At 36.7% G+C, this 21,759-nt stretch overlaps 2 protein-coding genes across 5 annotated transcripts in view; one reads left to right on the plus strand and one right to left on the minus strand.

Moving 5' to 3' along the window:
* The window catches only part of BNIP3, a 40,096-nt gene extending 36,045 nt beyond the window's left edge, over positions 1–4,051 (minus strand). For both annotated transcript variants that reach the window (XM_053766797.2, XM_053766795.2), the window contains exon 1: positions 3,847–4,051. In XM_053766797.2, coding sequence (XP_053622772.1) covers positions 3,847–3,886 — 40 coding nt within the window. In that variant the 5' untranslated portion in view covers positions 3,887–4,051. The remainder of the gene's footprint in view (positions 1–3,846) is intronic.
* Positions 4,052–5,249: 1,198 nt separating this feature from the next.
* Positions 5,250–21,747, plus strand: LOC128682203 (S-phase kinase-associated protein 2-like). 3 transcript variants are annotated; one of them, XM_053766792.2, is made up of 14 exons: positions 5,250–5,429; positions 5,607–5,676; positions 6,403–6,483; positions 7,703–7,847; positions 9,378–9,533; positions 10,206–10,356; positions 11,684–11,813; positions 12,572–12,749; positions 14,157–14,247; positions 14,654–14,778; positions 15,899–15,993; positions 17,119–17,183; positions 18,843–18,962; positions 20,144–21,747. In XM_053766792.2, exons 1-14 carry the CDS (start codon positions 5,362–5,364, stop codon positions 20,208–20,210), a joined length of 1,542 nt encoding a protein of 513 aa, XP_053622767.1. In that variant the 5' UTR covers positions 5,250–5,361; the 3' UTR covers positions 20,211–21,747. The 3 variants fall into 3 exon arrangements, with proteins under 3 accessions (XP_053622767.1, XP_053622768.1, XP_053622769.1); XM_053766793.1 differs by having other exon boundaries at positions 5,252–5,429; positions 12,575–12,749; XM_053766794.1 differs by lacking the exons at positions 5,250–5,429; positions 5,607–5,676 and adding an exon at positions 5,704–5,833.
* Positions 21,748–21,759: the final 12 nt, after the last annotated feature.

Below are 21,759 nucleotides of genomic sequence, written 5' to 3' on the forward strand. Positions count from 1 at the left end.
TGAGAAAATGACATTTTGAGAAACTGACATTTTGAGAAAAGGACATTTTGAGAAAATTACATTTTGAGAAACTGACATTTTGAGAAAATGACATTTTGAGAAGAACATTTCGAGAAAAGGACATTGTAAGAAAAGGACATTTTGCGCCAAGACGTCCTTTCCCCACCCCATGTCATTTTACCGACTTTACAAACTATAATGTCCCAAAGTACCTACCGGTATACATACAAAGCAAGTTATTATTAAAACAATTCAAACGAATCTTTAACTTTTTTTAACATCCTGTATAAAATATCTTACCACAGAGGACAGTGTAAGAATATAAATTGCTATATATATACATAGCACATTCTCACAGTAAAAAAAGACTATACACAATTTGTACAATTGGTTGATTCGTGTGGTCCAAATATAACTCGGGTGAGCGCACCAGTCACTGATTGCAAAATTGGTCCGATCTTGTGACTCGCATGACCACGTTTGACCCTTTAATATCCTTACAAAAGCCACCTGCAGCTCAGCATAAAAGAGTAGTTGCTCGATCAAGTAATATCAGATACATTTTTCCATGTGTCAAAAACAAAAAATATATATATGGAGTTTGTATGACAGCGGGCCATGTGACGTCACAAATGGAGTCAAAAAGTGATATTATTATACTTTAATGAGAAAAAAAAAGTAAAACAAAAGTGAAATTTGATTATCATGTCTTTGTGTATTATTGTCACATGACATTATGGGAATACGTTTTATTTTATACACAAACAACTATACTTGAAGATCAAACGAACTTCTAAGTGAAGTTCGATCATAATTATGTGAACAGCTTCATTCGAAGCGATATATTTAAAAATCCAACTAGCGACCCATCCCGGCTTCGCTCGCGCAAAAAAAATACTAAATTATATTAAACCTTCCACAGAAGGCTAGCTTCCACAGAAGCTAGCCCCAAAGTAAGTTCGAGACTTGTGTTATGGGATACTAACTCAACGATACTATATTTTATAACAAATACGTATATAGATAAACATCCAAGACCCGGGCCAATCAGAAAAAGATCATTTTCCATCATGACCCGACCGGGGATCGAACCCGGGACCTCTCGGTTCAGAGGCAAGCACTTTACCACTGCGCCACCGAGCTCGTCAACAAAGAAAAGAAATCAGTCTATCTATTGGTGAAAACCAAAATGAATTCCGCGCAGTAGTTTGAGTTTGCCGCAACGCGACAGAGGTCTTTGTTTTATAATAAGGATAAAAATAGAGAGTACGTCTTACAATCTTGTGTAACCCTTATACACGTAAATCATCCTCAGGAAACACATTATTGGTGAAAACCGTACAAAAATCCATCCAGTAGTATCCAACCTGAGTGAGGCTTTCAGATGGCCGAACACACATTTTCCAACCAAGAGAATTTAATCAAGTGTGTGTTGGTACACACACTTGATTAAATTCTCTTTCAATTAAAAAAAAACTAGATCAAAATACAGTTTAGCTGATTGATTGCTGTGATACCATTAATAAACATACAGATACAAAAGACTTTACCTAGTTTAATAACATCTTTCTGTAGTCGGGTGTTAAAAAAAATGTGTTTTATATATTCTTAAAATCAAGCTCCCATCTTGCACAATTTGTGCAATAAAGTGCACATAAAGTACCTATATTAAATAAAAATTTATAGCCTGTATGACCTTGCCGCTTATCAAACTAGTAGCTAAATATTATTTTCTCAACTGGACTGATATTCAAAATATGCATGTTATTCAAAACAATAATATTTTTCTTCTATAATTGGGTTTACCTTGTTTATTATCCAGCTTAGTAATTAACATACATTCTTTTACTATGTAAACAATATTTACAGTAATTAACTCATTTTCAATTGTGTCAAAAATAAATCAGTTAGTATCTTAACCTAGCTAATATTGTAAATGTTCGCATTTAAGTTTGTTTGTCACCTCTTCACGCTCTATGTGCTCAACCAATCTTCTTGAAATTTTGCAAACATGTAGTTTGAAATACGGAGAAGGACACAGGGTACCGTTCATTCCGGAAAAAAAACTGTTGCTCCCGTGGCATTCGCGAAAAACTTTTATTCTATTATAGGTGGCGCTAAATGCTACTAAAATAAACTTTGCAATAAAAAGCTGTGTTTTTATAATAAACACGCTACGGATATTTCATTTCAACTCTCTTTTTCTCAATCCCATGTTAATATAAGGAAAAACCTTTGCTGAGGGCGAAGCTGCAGGTAAACATCTAGAATATAAATAAATAAAAAATAAAATAAATACTTAATTTAATTTGTTTTTACGTTTACAATTGTAATTTACTTATTATTATTTTCAAAAACAAAATTAAAAAGCATGTGTCAAATTCAAATTCAAAATTCAAAATTCAAATCATTTATTCAGAAATTAGGCACTTTTTCTCGTCAATCTTTATATTTATAGTTATTTCTCACAAGCTACAAACATTTGGCATTTCGGAACGACCACTGCTGAGAAGAAATGCCGAAAGAAACTCATTTGAACAGTGTTGGTCCCTATCATGCCAGATCGGCTTACCATTATTGTTTCTTACAATGTTTTTTTTTCTTTCTAATAATATATAAAAGTACATAATGTACATAGTCAAAAGGTATATCAAAACAGGTTATGATTGTGATCCGAGTGCTGATTATAATATATATATATATATATATATCGATGTGAAACACAATTAACTTACATGAAAATATATGAGAAACGAGATGACCAGTTCCCTCCTCCCTAGATGTGTGACATGTATATAATCCATACAAGTAATTTAGTTTTTAAATTAATTAATGGCACTAAATTTTATTTACTTCTAGTTTCATTCGCTAATAATATATTAAATATATTACTAGAAAATAAATAAATATATTACTATAAACTTATAAATTTCAAAGTAAACATTTAGTACCTACAAAAGTAGTCGATTTTGATTGATAAATCTGCTGTAATATCGTAAAATGAGTTGGTTAAGTTTGTTTTAAAAGACTTTTAAGAAAAAATGGAGTGTAGTAACACTTATTCATGTAGGTAAAACATAGGATAAACACAGAACACATATTTACATATTTACCTAAGTGAAATTTGTTTATATGCCGCCACAAACCTACACAAACATTCTATGCACAGACAGATGCTTATGACGAATAGGTAGTGCTTTACTAAGAAAATTTATTAATGAAATGTTTATTCACTTGAAATGGTACAAATCAAAATACCTATCAAATTCTACTTGAATCATACTTATTTGTTACGTGTACCAATCATAAATAATAACGACAGGTAATTTTTATATTGTTGTTTACAAACAAAAACGTAAACAAAATGTCTACCAATCAATAGGTGCAAGTACCAGGCGAACATAAACTGGAAGCTGGTTACCACACCACAGGTGTAATCCGACCAAATACGCAAGTCGGCAATGCAAATAGGAAATATACCCGAGAGAGCAACATTATAATTGGCGGCTAATCCCCGATGGAATCACGTTTACACGTACGCATCAGCTAATTAATTATGACGCAAATAAATAAATAGTTACATTCAATGACCTCGAAAGTTCAATACGACTTAAATACGACAACTACGCCATTTTCTTGGCGATATTCTATCAAAATGTAAACACAGCTGTGATTATGTTGAAAAGAAAATAAGTTGTCGTTACCATTGGAGATACATTTAATAAAAAATATATACGCCATTCAACATTTTCGCACCATATAAAGCTGTTATCTTTGATAAAAACAAGTAAACCAAGTTTCGTCATGCATGTTTTCTTTTTAATGTTTATGTTCAGTTGCACTTACCGCTCAAATCTTCAAGAGTATTCAGCTTACGTGCCGACATTTTCGCGTCAATCGCAACACACAGCACTCAATAGTAAAATTTTCGATAAATTTGTCACTTTCGATTATTGTTTTCGAATTATTTGCGTATAATTTACAAAGAAAACGACGGCCTAACCAGCCCGCGATTGCCTTTCGGCCTTTGTTTCTGTTTTGATTTCAATCCGCTATCAAAACGGTGGCGTGCATGTCGCAAATGCACAGGTACACCTAATTTATGAAATAAAAGCCTTTATAGCAATAGCAGTAAAACTGAAAATGTCATGATCGTGACGAAATAAAGTAAAGCCTAATGACGTATAAAGCTGTTGATTGGCTGTCGTAGGAATATTATGAACCAATAAGACGTTATTATGCAAAAATCAAAGGATGTGATTGGTCAAAGTTACTAAACGTTTACAATGTTGCCAGTGATTAAAATTAATACCAATTGTCTATGACACATGTCAACGACCTCAATAAAGGAACTTACACACACATTATTTCTAACAAAATGTGTAAGTCCCAAGAAATTATAATTTAGTAATTATATTAATATTTTTATTACTGTATTTTTTACTGTGGATATTGTAACGATATCTGAAATAAACAATTATTATTATTAAAATAGAACTCTACTAGTATTTTGTAGCTAAGATAATAAATACAATTTTATTTGTAATGAAAATAAAATTAATAATTTAGGATATGACGTGATAAAATGCCTGTAAAATTTGTCTTGGTCTAATTTCTAAATAAATGATTTGACTTTGACAACAGGAAAAATATAGACGATACCGAGAGATAATCAATGTGGTAGACGCCGGCCTAAAGTGAAAATATTAACAGTATATCTAGTGCGACTTTGTCTTTTATAATTTTCAAATTTCTCACTGCGTTTCCATCGGTCGAAGTGAGTTTACTCCACAATGCAAGTAAAACTTTAAATCAGAAAAGAAGTGCCGTTCATTTCGTAAAATGAAAGAGAGAGAAATAGTGTTGGATAAAGAATTTCATATTGATAATGTAGTACTACTCAACGAATTACTACACGGTTCCTATTCAAATTTAAGACTAAAGATATCATACGCTTACTTTATGATATTATCGCTACAAATCTTTTTTGACGAGCAAATCTAATCTTGCTTTTATTTTGTTATAAGTATTGCGTTGAATCTTGAATATATGAATTACTTTCTCGATCTATTCCAGTCTTGACAACGATGAAAAAGTACAGAGCCGAAAGCGTTCTTCGGCAGTTACCGTACTTTCCCGAAACTATCGAGAAAGGCACTTAGCCCACTTAGCTATATAATGCATTCTATACTATCAGTACCTTTAATATAAATAAAACAATAGCAACACTTCCTCGCTCTATTGTCTATACTAGAGATGGATGATTGCAATTTGTCAAAAATATTTCTCTGCCAATGACGTTTCTTCGGCATTTCGTGAGCTTGATTTATTATTGAAATCAAATATATTTTATCAATCATAATGAGTGTTAATAATGGCGAGGAAGAAACTCCGACATCGAGAAAAGCCGATGAATTAGAAAGTCCACGGTAAATTGTGTGTTTTTCATTCATTTTTTTATGAGCCCACCTGTATGCTGACAGCTGATTTTGAGCGGCAAAGTTGAAAGGGTGGAAGGCGCGAAAGCAAATGCAGCGTCCAGATTTTTTACAAATTTATCCGGTTATTTTGAAGAATATACAGTGTAAATGTGATTTTTGCCGCAGGAAACGTATACGGCTTGGTAATTCGTCTCTGAAGAGGTGGAGTTTGATGGACACAAAAACGGATGAGAAGGTAAATGTCATGAGATTCCCGCTTTTTTTTGCCATCCAATTTTTGGTTAGGTCCGCTATTTTATTTCGCTAGTCAATATACTCGTGATTCTTTACACGTAAACCGTGTTAAAAGTAAGGTGTGTCGTCATATTTATCATAAAATGAGTATCTATGAGGTGAGTTGAGTTCTTTCCACACATTTTTTTACGCCTTTTCCATGTTCCTATGACATCACATCACCATCCTGGAAAAACCGTTACGGTTTTACTGCCATGCTTTTATAGGTGCTGTAATGTAATCTGTTACCGTTATTAGACTTTACTATAGCATAATAGTTAGCCTATGTACTGCAACAATCCAGCTATATACAGCTTGTATTGTAAATGTGAAAGTTGTTGTGTTTATGTTACTCTTTCATGCAAAATCTACTGGACTGATTGTTATGAAATTTGGTGCATTGATAGAATATAACCTGTAAACACAGATTTAAGAATATTATATTAATTTTCTTATAACTGTGCCTGGGACACATAGGGTAATTTTTATACCGAAATTCCCACGCGAGCGAAGCCCCGGGGCGCTGCTAGTGTAATGTATTTTTATTATTCAATAAATAGTTTATAATTATCATTATGTGATCAACTTTTGACCAGCACATGTGTAATTTTTGAGGTGTAAGTTATTTCTTTCTGACTACCAAATCTCATTCCCAAAATGACATTTTATTTAAAAACTCATTGTCCAGGTGCTGCATGAAATGGGGGTCAGTTTATTGGAGCCCGATGACCATGAACACTGTGAGCTCGCATTCACCTCCACCGGCTCTGTAAGTATTGCTAACCTGCAGTATTATAGAGCAGAGCTAAATACCATAGTGTCCAGTGATTCATATTGTATTGGGTATTCTAGGAAGAAAGATTCTAGTAGTTTGTAGTGTTGGTAAATATTATTTAATTTAGAATATAATGTGGAAAAGTGCCTGTGAAGGCCTAATTTCTGAATAAATGATTTGATTTTGAAGATATATTTTTAGAATTCCATACTTCAAAAAAAACCTTATAATATAAGATCACTAAGTCTTTGTTGTCTGTTTTTATCAGCACTCCATCACTATCATAACATGTTTTTAACCTCCGACGCAAAAAGAGGATTGGTATAAGATTAACTGCTAAGTGTGTATGTCTGTCTGCCATGTACACAGACAGATCAAACTCATCATTGGTGGAACCGACTCGGATCTGTTTTTTTTTTATTTGATAGCTAATTTTTATGCAGTGGTTCTTGTTATGATATGTTTGATCAAAATTGGTTCAGCCGTTCAAAAGTTGTGGCGTAATGAATATTGAAAGTTGGATGGTTTATAATTTGTGCAACAAATATATATATATTTTTAAGTGTCATGGCTCCATCATTCGCCATAACGATGATTTTGCCAACGTCAAGGTTGAGATTGACACGGAATATAACATGTTATAATGATATATGAAACACGGTTCAGTGTGTGACCAAAAATATAAAAGTATATACTTGATGTGTACTGTCTCTTTGACATGTGTCTGAGTTCGGCGACGACAGTGTGGAGTTGGCATTCACAGACTATATAAGTACTAGCTTTTGCCCGCGGCTTTATCCGCGTGAGTTTCATTGAAGGGGTTGAGGGATAATTTTCAGAAAAATCTGAAACACGCATTCATTAATTTGTTGTAAACCACCAAAATCCAAATTTTCAAGTCACTAATTTCAACAGTGTGGAACTTTCATATAAAAGTTTTTCACTCTTTTCACCCCCTTCGGGGGAGAATTTCCATACATCCTCTCTTAGTGCTCATCTACACTCAAACACACATGCCAAATTTTAGCTTCCTATGCCCAGCAATACTATTTCGGCTATACGTTGTCTGTCAAGAGTTATATATATATATATATATATATATATATATATATATATATATATATATATATATATATATATATATATATATATATATATAAAACTCTTCGCAGACATATAAGCGCGAAAAAGTGACAAACTACTTTATTCACAGCACCACAAAACATTGAAGAGGAAACAGAACATAGAGAATGTGAACCCGAACGTGATCAGCTCCCCGCGGGCGCGGCGCAGCCCCAAGAGCCCCAGGACCAGGGCCAGGGCCAGCCCCTGCAGCCCCACGCCCGGCCCCTCTAAACGTAAGTTGTATTGCACAATTATCGACATTTTTGGTTTATAAAACTTAAGGGAGATATTTAGAACACAGTCTAAAAGAAAGTAAGTATGGTCAACTCAGCCCGCGGTGAGAGAAATCCTATCTTCCAACTAATCAAATTAAAATCCCATCAAAAACATGCTGTAAAAAAACCCAAGTCTCGCAGCTCAGTTTTTCTACCGTGAAAAGTTGTGAGATCCATGTAATACCAAGTCGATTAATTTATTTTGGACCTTCTTTCTGTCTAGTAAAGTTTTATTACGCAAGTATTATCATATCAATATTAAAAATCTTTTAGATTTTAAATAAATAGATCAACTTGGCCATCGCATGATTACATTGTCAAGGGAGGTATTTAGATCGTGCTCAAAAAGAAAGTAATTAAAGTAAGTCAACTCATCCCGCGGTGAAAAAAATCCTATCTTCGAACTCCGGAGCCTGGAGGAGCTGCGACGCTTCTTGTTGACTTTATAGAGGGTTTATTGAATATATATATATATATATATATATATATATATATATATATAATATTATATTGGCTAAAATCAATAGTCAAGCGCCTGTTTAAATTACATAGCAAATTTGAGTTGGCGACTTTTGATATTTGTTACATAAAATATGGCTGACATAGGGAAAATTTCTTCAAAACATTATTAAAAATTAGATATTAAGAAAAAAAAAATAGTATAAACAATAAAAATAATATTAAAATAAAAGGTTTATATAAGTAGACTATTATTATAAAGAGGTAAGCGTTTGTGAGTTTGTACGTTTGAGGCGGGTAATCTCCGAAACTACCGAACTGATTTCAAAAATTCTTCCACCATTAGAAAGGTACATTATCCAAGATTGCTATAGGCTATATTTTATCTCAAAATTCCCACGGGAGCGAAGCCGCGGACAACATATGTATTTTAAATAAATTAAACATATTTTTGAGTATTCTCTGACCTTGTCGACTACCCTAATGTAATGTGCATGCACTAGAGACTTATGTCTGTGGGCGAAGTGCGATTTTGCAAGTCACTTGTCACTATCGAATCGAAGTGAAGTGAGACGCGACGAACCAATCACATTCACGCTATTGTGACGCGACGACAACCACACCGCAGTGTGGTTGTCGTCGCGTCACAATAGCGCACTGTGATTGGTCAGCTGCGAATCTCATTTCGAATCGATTCGATGGTGACTAGTGACAAAATCCCATAGACGAACCAGTGTAAAACATACAACCTCAAAACCCATAGACGAACCAGTGTAAAACATACAACCTCAAAACCCATAGACGAACCAGTGTAAAACATACAACCTCAAAACCCATAGACGAACCAGTGTAAAACATACAACCTCAAAACCCATAGACGAACCAGTGTAAAACATACAACCTCAAAACCCATAGACGAACCAGTGTAAAACATACAACCTCAAAACCCATAGACGAACCAGTGTAAAACATACAACCTCAAAATCCCATAGACAAACCAGTATAAAACATACAAGAAATCCATTCCAGTGCCGTACAACGAGTTGAACTCATCATTCTCCGAAGAGTGCCTCCACGAGGAGGAGACTCCTCTCAGACAATATGTCGCGGAGAAATACTGCGGCAAGACGCATGGAGCCCGTGCCAGCGTTACTGGAGGCAAGGAGAGGCGGAACAGTTGCAACTGTAAGTTTTTTTTATATTTTTGTTGTGTTTTTTTTACATACAGGGTCACTGGTATCAAACGCTAAACCTCCTAAAGACTACTCGGGTACATCGAAACAAGAAACTTTTATTCTACGACTTTTCGTTAATTTTTAAAAAAATCTGATTAGCGATTGTACACGTGTTAACTGCATGCAACAGCCGAGCGACACGAGACAGCGCAGCTGCGTTATGTAGCGGAGTCCAACATAGAGTTAACGGTTTGTAGAAACGACTTTAAAACTAAAAAATGTGTTTCTTTTTTAATTTATTACGTTTGGACAAAAGTCGTAAAACAAAAGATGTTAGTCTCTATGTGCCTTATGCGCCTTTGGAATGTTATGCGTCAGATACCAGTGACCCTGTAAATATCAATACTATTATTATAAAGAGGTAAGCATTTGTGAGTTTGTATAAACTTATGTGATGTATAAATATATTATTACCATTAGAAAGGTACATTATACAAAATATTGCCTATAGCAATCTTGGATAATGTACCTTTCTAACGGTGGAAGAATTTTTGAAATCGGTTCGGTAGTTCCGGTGATTATCCCCGCCTCAAACATACAAACTCACAAACGCTTACCACTTCATAATAATAGTATAGATTTATATTTTGAAAAAGAATATTAACGTTTGTGTTCATTTCAGCCGTTACACAAGAGGAGGAAATCGTGTACAACGTGGCCGAGTCGCCAGCGGACGGCGACTCGTTCGCGTCGCTCTCGGCCGAGATGATGCTGAGTATATTCCGATGGCTGCCGAAGGTCACACTCGCTCAAGTCATGTTGGTCTGTAAGCGGTGAGTTATTATCCTAATATTATAAATGCGAAACTGTGTTTGTGAAGGGTTATGGATGAAAATAATAAAATCCTGTGGCTACTTAGCCACAGGATGTACCGAGTTAAGATTTTAATAGCGCACACAATAATAAGATTTTAATAGCGCACACAATAATAAGATTTTAATAGCGCACACAATAATAAGATTTTAATAGCGCACACAATAATAAGATTTTAATAGCGCACACAATAATAAGATTTTAATAGCGCACACAATAATAATATTTTAATAGCGCACACAATAATAAGATTTTAATAGCGCACACAATAATAATATTTTAATAGCGCACACAATAATAAGATTTTAATAGCGCACACAATAATAATATTTTAATAGCGCACACAATAATAATATTTTAATAGCGCACACAATAATAAGATTTTAATAGCGCACACAATAATAAGATTTTAATAGCGCACACAATAATAATATTTTAATAGCGCACACAATAATAAGATTTTAACAGCGCACACAATAATAAGATTTTAATAGCGCACACAATAATAAGATTTTAATAGCGCACACAATAAATAGCGTAATGGCCGAAGCTAGAAGAGCGAGATATATCTATGACATAGACAACTGTCAGATTGTAGGTGCGTTTAATTACTTCAACAGTTTGTTCATATGTTTGTTGCCTCTTCACGCTCTATCTGCTCAACCGATCTTGAAGTGTCGAGACTTCATACTACATGTAGGCAAAATTTCAAGAAGATCGGTTGAGCAGACAGAGCGTGAAGAGGTGACAAACAAACTCACTTTCGCATTTATACTATTAGTTAGCATCACGTTTGTACTAGAGCGAAGCCGGGACTGGCCTACTGGTATCCTGTTAATATTATAATAAGGTTTGTGAGGATGTAGGATTATAATAAGGTTTGTGAGGATGTAGGTATGTTTGTTACTCTCTCACGCGAAATCTACTGGACGGATTATTATGAAATTTGGTACACGGGTAGAATATAACCTGGAATAACATATAGGGTACTTTTTATGCCGAAATTCCCCGGATCGATGCCCTAAGGCGCAGTATATTATAATAATCTATCTATATATATAAAACTCTTGCGTTACTGAGTGACTGACTGTCAGACAACGCACAGCCGAAACTACTGGGCGTAGAAAGCTGAAATTTGGTGTGTAGTTTCCTAGGACAGTGTAGGGGAGCACTAAGATGGGATTTCCTGAAATTCCCACGGGAGACGGATTTTTATTTACATACGAAGTTGCGGGCGAAATCTAGTACTTATATATTTTTTCTCAAAGAGCTAAAATCTTATTCCAGATGGTACAGAATAGCGTGCGACGAGACGCTGTGGCAGCGATTAGACTTAGGGAATAAGACGCTAACTAAAAACGCATTAGGGAGAATACTGGCGAGGAATCCCACGATAGTCCGGCTGGCTAACTCTGAGGTGAGTGTTCTTTGGCCCAGGCGCAAAATGTCTATTACGCAAAATGTCCCATTGTTTGGCTCAGGCGCAGAATGTCTCTTTCGTAAAATGTCCCATTGTTTGGCTCAGGCGCAGAATGTCTCTTTCGTAAAATGTCCCATTGTTTGGCTCAGGCGCAGAATGTCTCTTTCGTAAAATGTCCCATTGTTTGGCTCAGGCGCAGAATGTCTCTTTCGTAAAATGTCCCATTGTTTGGCTCAGGCGCAGAATGTCTCTTTCGTAAAATGTCCCATTGTTTGGCTCAGGCGCAGAATGACTTTCACAGGAGATGTGGAACAGACATAGGTTTATAGACAAATATTAGAAAGACTTATCAATAACGTTTTGGCTTTGAAAATCGATTTTTATTCTTAATCCCTGTCGCGAAAGATCCATTTTGCGCCTGAGCTCATTCTGGCTTTCTTATTGTGTGTTTTATTACTAACACTAGGAATTTGACATGTTTTTTTTTGCATACACACTAGTGTCTCTAACTAATCTGTCAACCAATGTGCACGAAGCAAGTGGGTGCTCTATGAAAACTACTCTACATGAGCCAGATTGGTATACAAATCGTATCAAAATCAAGCATTTATTCAGAAATTAGGGCCTTCACAGGGACTTTCACGTAATCTGATGATTCTAAATCAAATGACATTTACCAAAGCTACTACTAGGTGTGGCGCGAGTAGGATTCGTACCTGGGACATTTCGATCCACATCACCACCAACTCTGTTAGCAGATAGGGGAGTGGCGGCCGGCCGGCGCCTCAGCGGCCGCGCGCGTGCAGTATCTCGACCTCAGCGTCAGCGCCGTCGGCGTCCGCACTCTGGACCACCTCCTGGCCCGGTGTCCGGCCTTGAAGAAACTCAGCTTGGAAAGTGTTAACATCGCCACGACCACGTGTTTTTTAATCGGTGAGGAGATATTTATTCTATATTGTGTAGAGGTTGTTTTCCATCGTGTAAGAAAACATGCGTGTTTTATGATTGATTTCATAAAATATATAATATAAACGATGGGGAAATATCGATATCTGTTCGTAAAAATTAATGTGTTGATTATTTCCATGTTTAAAATCATCTTTTTGTGTTTGACATTGTGAGAAATTGACATTTTGTGGAAGTGACAGAATAGAATCATTTAAAACGACCTCGGTGGCGCAGTGGTAAAGTGCTTGCCCCTGAACCGAGAGGTCCCGGGTTCGATCCCCGGTCGGGTCATGATGGAAAATGATCTTTTTCTGATTGGCCCGGGTCTTGGATGTTTATCTATATATGTATTTGTTATAAAATATAGTATCGTTGAGTTAGTATCCGATAACACAAGTCTCGAACTTACTTTGGGGCTAGCTCAATCTGTGTGATTTGTCCTGATATATTTATTTATTTATTTACAAGATTTACATAGATATTAAGTCAACTGTAACCAACCTGCGTGCAGCCGCGCTAATATTAATTATAGTACACATTTATATTACATTTATACAACATAATATCAAAACATTTATAAAAATTCAATGTTCATATACTCTTTAATACTATAAAATCTTTTTTTCATTCAAGCATTCCGTCAATGTTATTTTAGAAATTCTTTTTCTTTGGGACTAAAAAATTTCGAAACGTCAACTTCTCACAATGTCAACGTCCCCCTTCCACAAAATGTCAATTTGTCACAATGTCCCTTCCACAAAATGTCAATTTGTCACAATGCCCCTTCCACAAAATGTCAATTTGTCACAATGCCCCTTCCACAAAATGTCAATTTGTCACAATGTCCCTTCCACAAAATGTCAATTTGTCACAATGCCCCTTCCACAAAATGTCAATTTGTCACAATGTCCCTTCCACAAAATGTCAATTTGTCACAATGTCCCTTCCACAAAATGTCAATTTGTCACAATGCCCCTTCCACAAAATGTCAATTTGTCACAATGCCCCTTCCACAAAATGTCAATTTGTCACAATGCCCCTTCCACAAAATGTCAATTTGTCACAATGCCCCTTCCACAAAATGTCAATTTGTCACAATGTCCCTTCCACAAAATGTCAATTTGTCACAATGTCCCTTCCACAAAATGTCAATTTGTCACAATGACCCTTCCACAAAATGTCAATTTGTCACAATGCCCCTTCCACAAAATGTCAATTTCTCACAACGTTCCTTCCACAAAATGTGTGAAATTCATATTTTTCGGAACATGACATGGACAATTTGTTGAAGAACATCGTGAGAAATGAACATTTTATGAATGGGAGTATCTGAACCACAATTGCTGATGCGCGTTCACTGCACTTTCAACGCATTCGTCACTCTTGTTGCAGGAAAATGCAAAAACTTGGAGACGTTAAACTTGACTATGGCACAGGGGATCACAGCCGAGGGATTAACCGCCATATTAGAAGGATGCCAGAAGTGAGTCATTTTTTTATTATTCCTTATTTCTAAATGTACAAATAGGACCCTTAATTATGACCATCATTAAGCCCTTATGGTTATAACCGTAAACCATTCTGAGGGATCAACACTGTTCAAATGAGTTTCTTTTGACATTTCTTCTCAGCAGTGGTTGTTTCGAAATCCTATTAATCCAAAATAATATATAAATTGAGAAAAAAGTAATTTTGTTTGTCACCTCTCCACGCTCTGTCTACTCGACCGATCTTCTTGAAATTTAGCATACATGTAGTTTGAAGTACGGAGAAGGACATAGGGCTCCCGCGGGATATTAACGCGGGCGAAGTCGTGGCCGAAAGTCAGTAGTATAGGTATTTCAGACACATGCCATAGCGTCAGTAACACATACATATGTGTGTTGCAGCCTGGTGTCGCTGAACATATCCTGGTGCGAGCTGTCGGCCGCGGCGCTGCAGTCGCTGGTGGCGTCGCTGCCGCCGCGGCTGCAGCGCCTCAACGCCGCCGGCGCCAGGGGCTTGACCGACGACAGTGAGTGTGCTTTTCGCAAAATGTCACTTTTGTATGTTACTTTCGCAAAATGTCACGTTCTCAAAATGTTACGTTCTCAAAATGTCACGTTCTCAAAATGTTACGTTCTCAAAATGTCACGTTCTCAAAATGTCACGTTCTCAAAATGTCACGTTCTCAAAATGTTACGTTCTCAAAATGTTACGTTCTCAAAATGTCACGTTCTCAAAATGTCACGTTCTCAAAATGTCACGTTCTCAAAATGTCTCTTTCGCATAATGTAACCGTCGCATATTCTCTTTCGCATAATGTTCCTTATGACGTTTTTGTAGAATACTTGTTATTTGAGTGTAATAATACGGTAGATGACAAGAAAATTTAAAGAAATATGTATGTTCTAGATAAAATCAATATTTAGTGTCAATTCATAGAACAATGCAGCTGAATCACTATCCTACTACATTTTACTGCTAATCAATTTCATAAAAAATCAATCAGACCAATGTTTCTAAAGTTATCGCGTTACAAATATACATATAAAAAATGTTTTGCCCCAAGTTGATTTGTAGACCTCGCTCGCTCAGTCAATTATACACTAGCAACCCGTCCCGGCTACGCTTCAAGATGAAAATTAGTCATTGCAATTGTAGTGTGTGACAGAGTAAGACACACGCCCTCATTGTTGTCTCTCTTCTATGTAGATCACCTTGATAGCCCATCCTAGATCTAGATAACGTACTTACGACCTTTTATGTACTAATTCCTTAATAAAATAAATAATAAATAAATATATCAGGACAAATCACACAGATTGAGCTAGCCCCAAAGTAAGTTCGAGACTTGTGTTACGGGATACTAACTCAACGATACTATATTTTATATAGATAAACATCCAAGACCCGGGCCAATCAGAAAAAGATCATTTTCCATCATGACCCGAGCGGGGATCGAACCCGGGACCTCTCGGTTCAGAGGCAAGCACTTTACCACTGCGCCACCGAGCTCGTCAGATGTTACGTCAATATATATAAACCCTGTTCAACCAACAATAAAGGATCAGTATGATCAGTGATTCAGTTACAAACTGCGCGGAGTGTGTTTCACTAATACACCCCACCATAATTTGTTGTTGTGCGGCCAGTGGTGGGCCAGCTGGTGGCCCGCTGTCCGCGGCTGCTGGAGCTCGATCTGTCCGACTGCTCACAGCTCAAGGAGGAGGCCTTGCTCAGGATACAGGTCAGTGTGTAGCGCCAACTTATAAACACACACACATACATACATACACACAAGTTTTCGCATTTATGATACGCATGTTGTTCGCCGCGAACTCAGAGCTCGCGAACACAAAAAAAAAATTTGATGAGTTTTTACGAAATCGTGTATATATTTCAAAAATGACTTAACCGATTTTGTTGCCTCAACACTTGAAATATTTATTGACAGATCCCAAATACCTATTAAATTTCATCACAATCAGGGTTATCGCGTTACAAACATACATAAAAAAATGTATTTTTTGCCCCAAGTTGATTTGCAGACGTCGCTCGGTCGATTATATTTCATCACATGTGGCGTGTGCTAAAATAGTGCCACTCCATATCCTCTGGCGTTTGTCTCACTAAGGGAAGCAGGTTGTTTTTATTACCATTTAGCGCCAACTATAATACGATACAGGTTTTTCGCAAATCCCACGGGGAATAATAGTTTTTTCCGAGATTAAAGGTACCCTATGTCCGTCTTCATACTCTATGCAGAATTTCAAAAAGATTGCTTGAGTAGATACGGGAAGGTAACAGTTATTTTTATTCCTTCCTTTGAATGTGGATCGCATGAATGCTTTGAAATTATCTTGACACTTGGTTTTTTTTAACATTACAAATAATTGTAGTTAGGTAATTGAAAATATTAAAAAAATATTTATTAAAAAAAATTGCTATGAAAAGTCAGATTGGTATAAAAACATATGTGGAACGAGTAGGATTCGAACCGGGGACCGTCCAACTCCCGCTTGATTTCTTTATGTATTATTAGATGTTGCCCGCGGCTTCGCTCCCGTTAGAATTTTGAGATAAAATATAGCCTATAGCAATCTTGGATAATGTACATTTCTAATGGTAAAATAATTTTTCAAATCAGTCATCAGTTTCAGAGATTACCGGCCTCAAACACACAAACTCACAAACGCTTACCTCTTTATAATAATAGTATATAGATTATAACTGATGTTGTGTTATTTCAGACTTTATCATTTTCCAAATCAGTCATCAGTTTCAGAGATTACCGGCCTCAAACACACAAACTCACAAACGCTTACCTCTTTATAATAATAGTATATAGATTATAACTGATGTGTTATTTCAGACTTTATCACGATTAGAGCACCTCGCTCTCAGCCGCTGTTACTTACTGCCTCCACAAGCTTTAACGTAAGTATTCTATACATATAAGTATTTACTTAGTATCTAGTGTTTACACGTTTCTTGGCTCGCGTTAATTACGACATTTTTGTTGGTCGAATTATTTTTGTATTCCCACCCCTTTGAATGTTCAAGTAAATGTACTACTCGAATAAATATATCAGGACAAATCACACAGATTGAGCTGGCCCCAAAGTAAGTTCGAGACTTGTGTTACGGGATACCAACTCAACGAAACTATAATTTATAATAAATACATATATAGATAAACATCCAAGACCCGGGCCAATCAGAAAAAGGTCATTTCCCATCATGACCCGACCGGGGATCGAACCTGGGACCTCTATACCTCAACAATACAAATCAATCTGTAGAACTCAACGATACAAATAGATATATAGAGAAACATCCAAGACGGAAATTGATCTTTTTCTGATTGGCCCGGAATCAGAGAAAGATCAATTTCCATCATGACCTAGTTTCATTTCCGGGCAGTTCCGGAAAAATGTCCTTTTCCATTACACTTGAAACATCGGAGCTGTTTCTGTGTCTTCGTAGTGACTAGGGCTGTCCCACTCTCGTTCTTGTCTTCACCTCTTGTAATATTTTCGAAGAAACAGTGTCAGTTGTCGTAGTCCTGTGTGAATCCACTCAACATTATTACCGCGAGAAATTCGTCATCCAATTCTATTTCACCCAATGGGTGAGAAATCCCCCTAATTTTGTCAAGGTATGACTCCATCGATATAAAGATTGACGAGAAAAAGTGCCTGTGAAGGTCTAATTTCTGAATAAATGATTTGAATTTGATTTGATTTGAATTTGAGGGATTTTCACTCAATTTTGTACTGAAGAGCTTCCGCAGAAGACCCAATTATCTGCTCAGGCCTCGCCACTTTTCTTATTGTCGCTTTCATTTTTGGTTTCAACGAATTCCCATAATTCTACGTGAATCAGCAACATACGTATGGAGAACTTCCAATTGGAGTAGTTTTCTGCCAATTTTAGCTTCTCCACACTTAGTGGCAATCGAGGAAGCCACGTCGAACGCTCACCGTTACCGTCTGCCAGCGTATTTTTTTCCACAAGGAATATTTTGTGCAATTTCGGTGAAATATGCGTGTTTTCCAATTTCCCCAACTGCGCTCCGTTTCCATGTTAGAAAAGTTATAGGAATTATCACTGATCGTGAATAAAACCTTGAATTGAGTACGGAATTAACTGGTTTTATTGAACGATAACTACAGACTAGCGTACGACCAAGTTGACGGTCGCGAGGGTTGCGTAAACGCTAAGTCGGCGCTCTCCTGACCTATATGATCGAAAACAAATCATTTATTCAGAAATTAGGCCTTCACAGGCACTTTTTCACGTCATATTCTAAATTAAATTATGTTTACCAAAGCTACAAACTACTATGAAAATTATAATGTGCGATTGCTCGTACAGTCGATGTTTCGTTACGTCAGTTACTTTCTGTCCCACATGTTCTGAGACTGGTCAAGCGTACCCCCACCTTGTGGTTTCTCCCCACAATCGATGGCTATTCTCCTCGCCTGTCCCGAGTGTGCACACTTCCGCTGATGCCGTCGAAGGGGCTCGGTTCTGTCAGAATATATTTAGGTAGCACCCAATAGAGCGTTGATTATGAGAGTAACGTGGTGGCAGCAAGCTGAGCTGCATGCCGGCGCTGCAGTTCGCGGAGCTGTGGGGTCTGCTGCCCGCGCGGTCGCTGGCTGCGTTGCGCGCCGCGCTGCCCGCTGTGCTCGTCAACCAGTTCATGTTCAGGTGACCATTATGATACCATCGCTAAATTACATTATCGTAAAATGACAAGTTCGCTAAATGACGACAGGTTCGCTAAATGACAAGTTAGCTAAATGACATCTTGGAGAAATAACATCTTCTCAAAATGACACGTTCGCAAAATGACAAATTTCGCAAAATGACATCTTCGAAAAATATCATCTTGCAAAATGACATGTTTGCAAAATGACATGTTTGCAAAATGACGAATTTGCAATATGACGAATTCGCAAAATGACAGGTTAGCAAAATTATATCTTCGAAAAATAACATGTTCGCAAAATGACAGGTTAGCAAAATGATATCTTCGAAAAATAACATCTTGCAAAATGACATGTTCGCAAAATGACGAACTCGCAAAATGACAGGTTAGCAAAATGATATCTTCGAAAAATTACATCTTGCAAAATGACATGTTCGCAAAATGACAGATTAGCTAAATGACATCTTCGAAAAATGACATCTTCGCGAATTTTCACTTTGCTAAATGATGCTTGCGCTAAATGACATTTAAATGAAACTTTCGCAAAATGAAATTAATGCAAAAAGAAAAAAAAGACACGTTCGAATATGTCACTTTTGCAGAATATCATAAGTTTTCTTTATGAGATCCAAATTATATTTACGAAATGTCGAATATAAATGAAGGCTCTGTCTCCCGTCAGCTACAACACTGCGGGTTGGCCATTCCATTTGATATTGCAATGGCAAAAAATATATATATTTTATCGAAAAATCAGTTTTTAAAATTACTATGTCAAAATTCAATATTCTACTATTTTTAAATCCTTCACAGTTGTATTCCTCATGACTGAGGGTCGTGGTCATTACGTGGAATGAAACACACACAACAACTTTCTTGGCATTATTAATGGAGTGGTTTCCCATTGCCTTCTCCGTTTCACACACAAGTTAATAATCAACCAGTGTGCAGGTTTCCTCGCGATGTTTCCCTTCGCCGGAAGCAAGTGGTGGTCGATGAAAACTGCTATACATGAGTCAGATTGGTATACAAACTCGTGTGGCACGAGTAGGATTCGAACCTGGGACCTTTCGATCCTCAGGCGGGCGACTTAACCATTACACCACCACCGCTTCATTTTTAAATACTAAACAAATATTGTATTAAGTATGTAAAATTGGTACATATAATTGTCTTACAGCGCAATAGCGCGGCCGACTGTAGGAGCGAAGAGAACGTCCATATGGGGACTGAGGACTAGAGACTGATAGCTTTAGTTAGCCGCGCCTTGCGACCAATCGCTGCGATTATCTGCAATGTGATGCGATATTTAATAGTCGTAATAAGTTCGTGAAAGCCGCGTCTTGCGACCAATCGCTGCGATTATCTGCAATGTGATGCGATATTTAATAGTCGTAATAGGTTCGTGAAAGCCGCGTCTTGCGACCAATCGCTGCGATTATCTGCAATGTGATGCGATTTTTAATAGTCGTAATAAGTTCGTGAAAGCCGCGTCTTGCGACCAATCGCTGCGATTATCTGCAATGTGATGCGATATTTAATAGTCGTAATAGGTTCGTGAAAGCCGCGCCTTGCGACTAATCGCTGCGATTATCTGCAATGTGATGCGATATTAAATAGTCGTAATAAGTTAGTGAAATCCGCGACTTGCGACCAATCGCTGCGATTATCTGAAATGTGATGCGACATTTAATAGTCGTAATAAGTTCGTGAAAGCCGCGTCTTGCGAACAATCGCTGCGATTATCTATCATAAGTTATTTATTTAAATTACTACACACACTCTATTGAGACATAATAATTTAAAATAAATATTTTAGGAAGTAGTTTTCATTTATATTTTCACCTTGCGACAAATTCTACGATTAATCGCAGCGTTTAGTCGCAAGTCTGTGCTGGGTATGTTGTTATGAAGAAAGTATATGCTCTTTGCACATGTTTATTTATAGTATGACTGTTTCTATGTGATAGTATAACGTTTAAACTATTTTAGGAGCGAAAAAATTTACTTGGACGGTGTATGTCGAAGTCGAATAATTTATCGCTAGCTTTTGCCCGCGACTGCGCCCCGTGTACTTCTCTGCGATAGCGGAACAGACATTAATTTCATACAAAGTTTCACCCCCCCCCCCCCATAATAGTCATTTGGGGATTGAATTTTTTGAAAAAAGAAGTAGCCTATATTTGAACGGGCTTCTTTAACTGTGTGCATAACATGTTTCATCAAAACAGGTCCAGCGATTTAGCCGTGAAATCGAAACGGACAGACTTTCATATTTTTAATATTAGTATGGATTAGATCTCCACATGCACTTTTTCACGTGTGAAATTTTCAATTATACAAGATCACTGGTATCTGACGCATAACCTTCCAAAGGCGCATGAGGTACATAGAGACTGACATCTTTTGTTCTACGACTTTTGTCTAAACGTAATAAATAAAAAAAAAACATTTTTTTAGTTTCAATGTCGTTTCTATAAACCGTTAACTCTATGTTCGACTCCGCTACATAACGCTGCTGCGCTGTCTCGTGTCGCTCGGCTGTTGCATGCAGTTAACGTGTGTACAATCGATAATCAGATTGTATTTTTTTATATGAAAAATAAAAGCTACGAATCACGAAAAGTCGTAGAATAAAAGTTGCTTGTTTCGATGTACCCGAGTAGTCTTTGGAAGGTTTTCAGTTTGATACCAGCAACCCTGTACAGTGTTTCTGAAACTACTAGTATTTTGCGAACGAAGTCATTAAGGTAATTTTTTAAACACTACACAAATTTTATGAGCTATGTCAAAAAA

Source organism: Plodia interpunctella, chromosome 29 (assembly GCF_027563975.2).
Source record: "Plodia interpunctella isolate USDA-ARS_2022_Savannah chromosome 29, ilPloInte3.2, whole genome shotgun sequence".
NCBI classification, from domain to species: Eukaryota; Metazoa; Arthropoda; class Insecta; order Lepidoptera; family Pyralidae; genus Plodia; species Plodia interpunctella.

Bases quoted from the DNA above. Each gene is read 5' to 3' on its own strand.
- LOC128682203 (XM_053766792.2), top strand. From the start codon at position 5,362: ATGAGTGTTAATAATGGCGAGGAAGAAACTCCGACATCGAGAAAAGCC. The intron at 9,534-10,205 runs GTAAGTTTTTTT...TGTTCATTTCAG, and splicing joins GAGGCGGAACAGTTGCAACT to CCGTTACACAAGAGGAGGAA. The intron at 17,184-18,842 runs GTAAGTATTCTA...ACGTGGTGGCAG, and splicing joins CTGCCTCCACAAGCTTTAAC to CAAGCTGAGCTGCATGCCGG.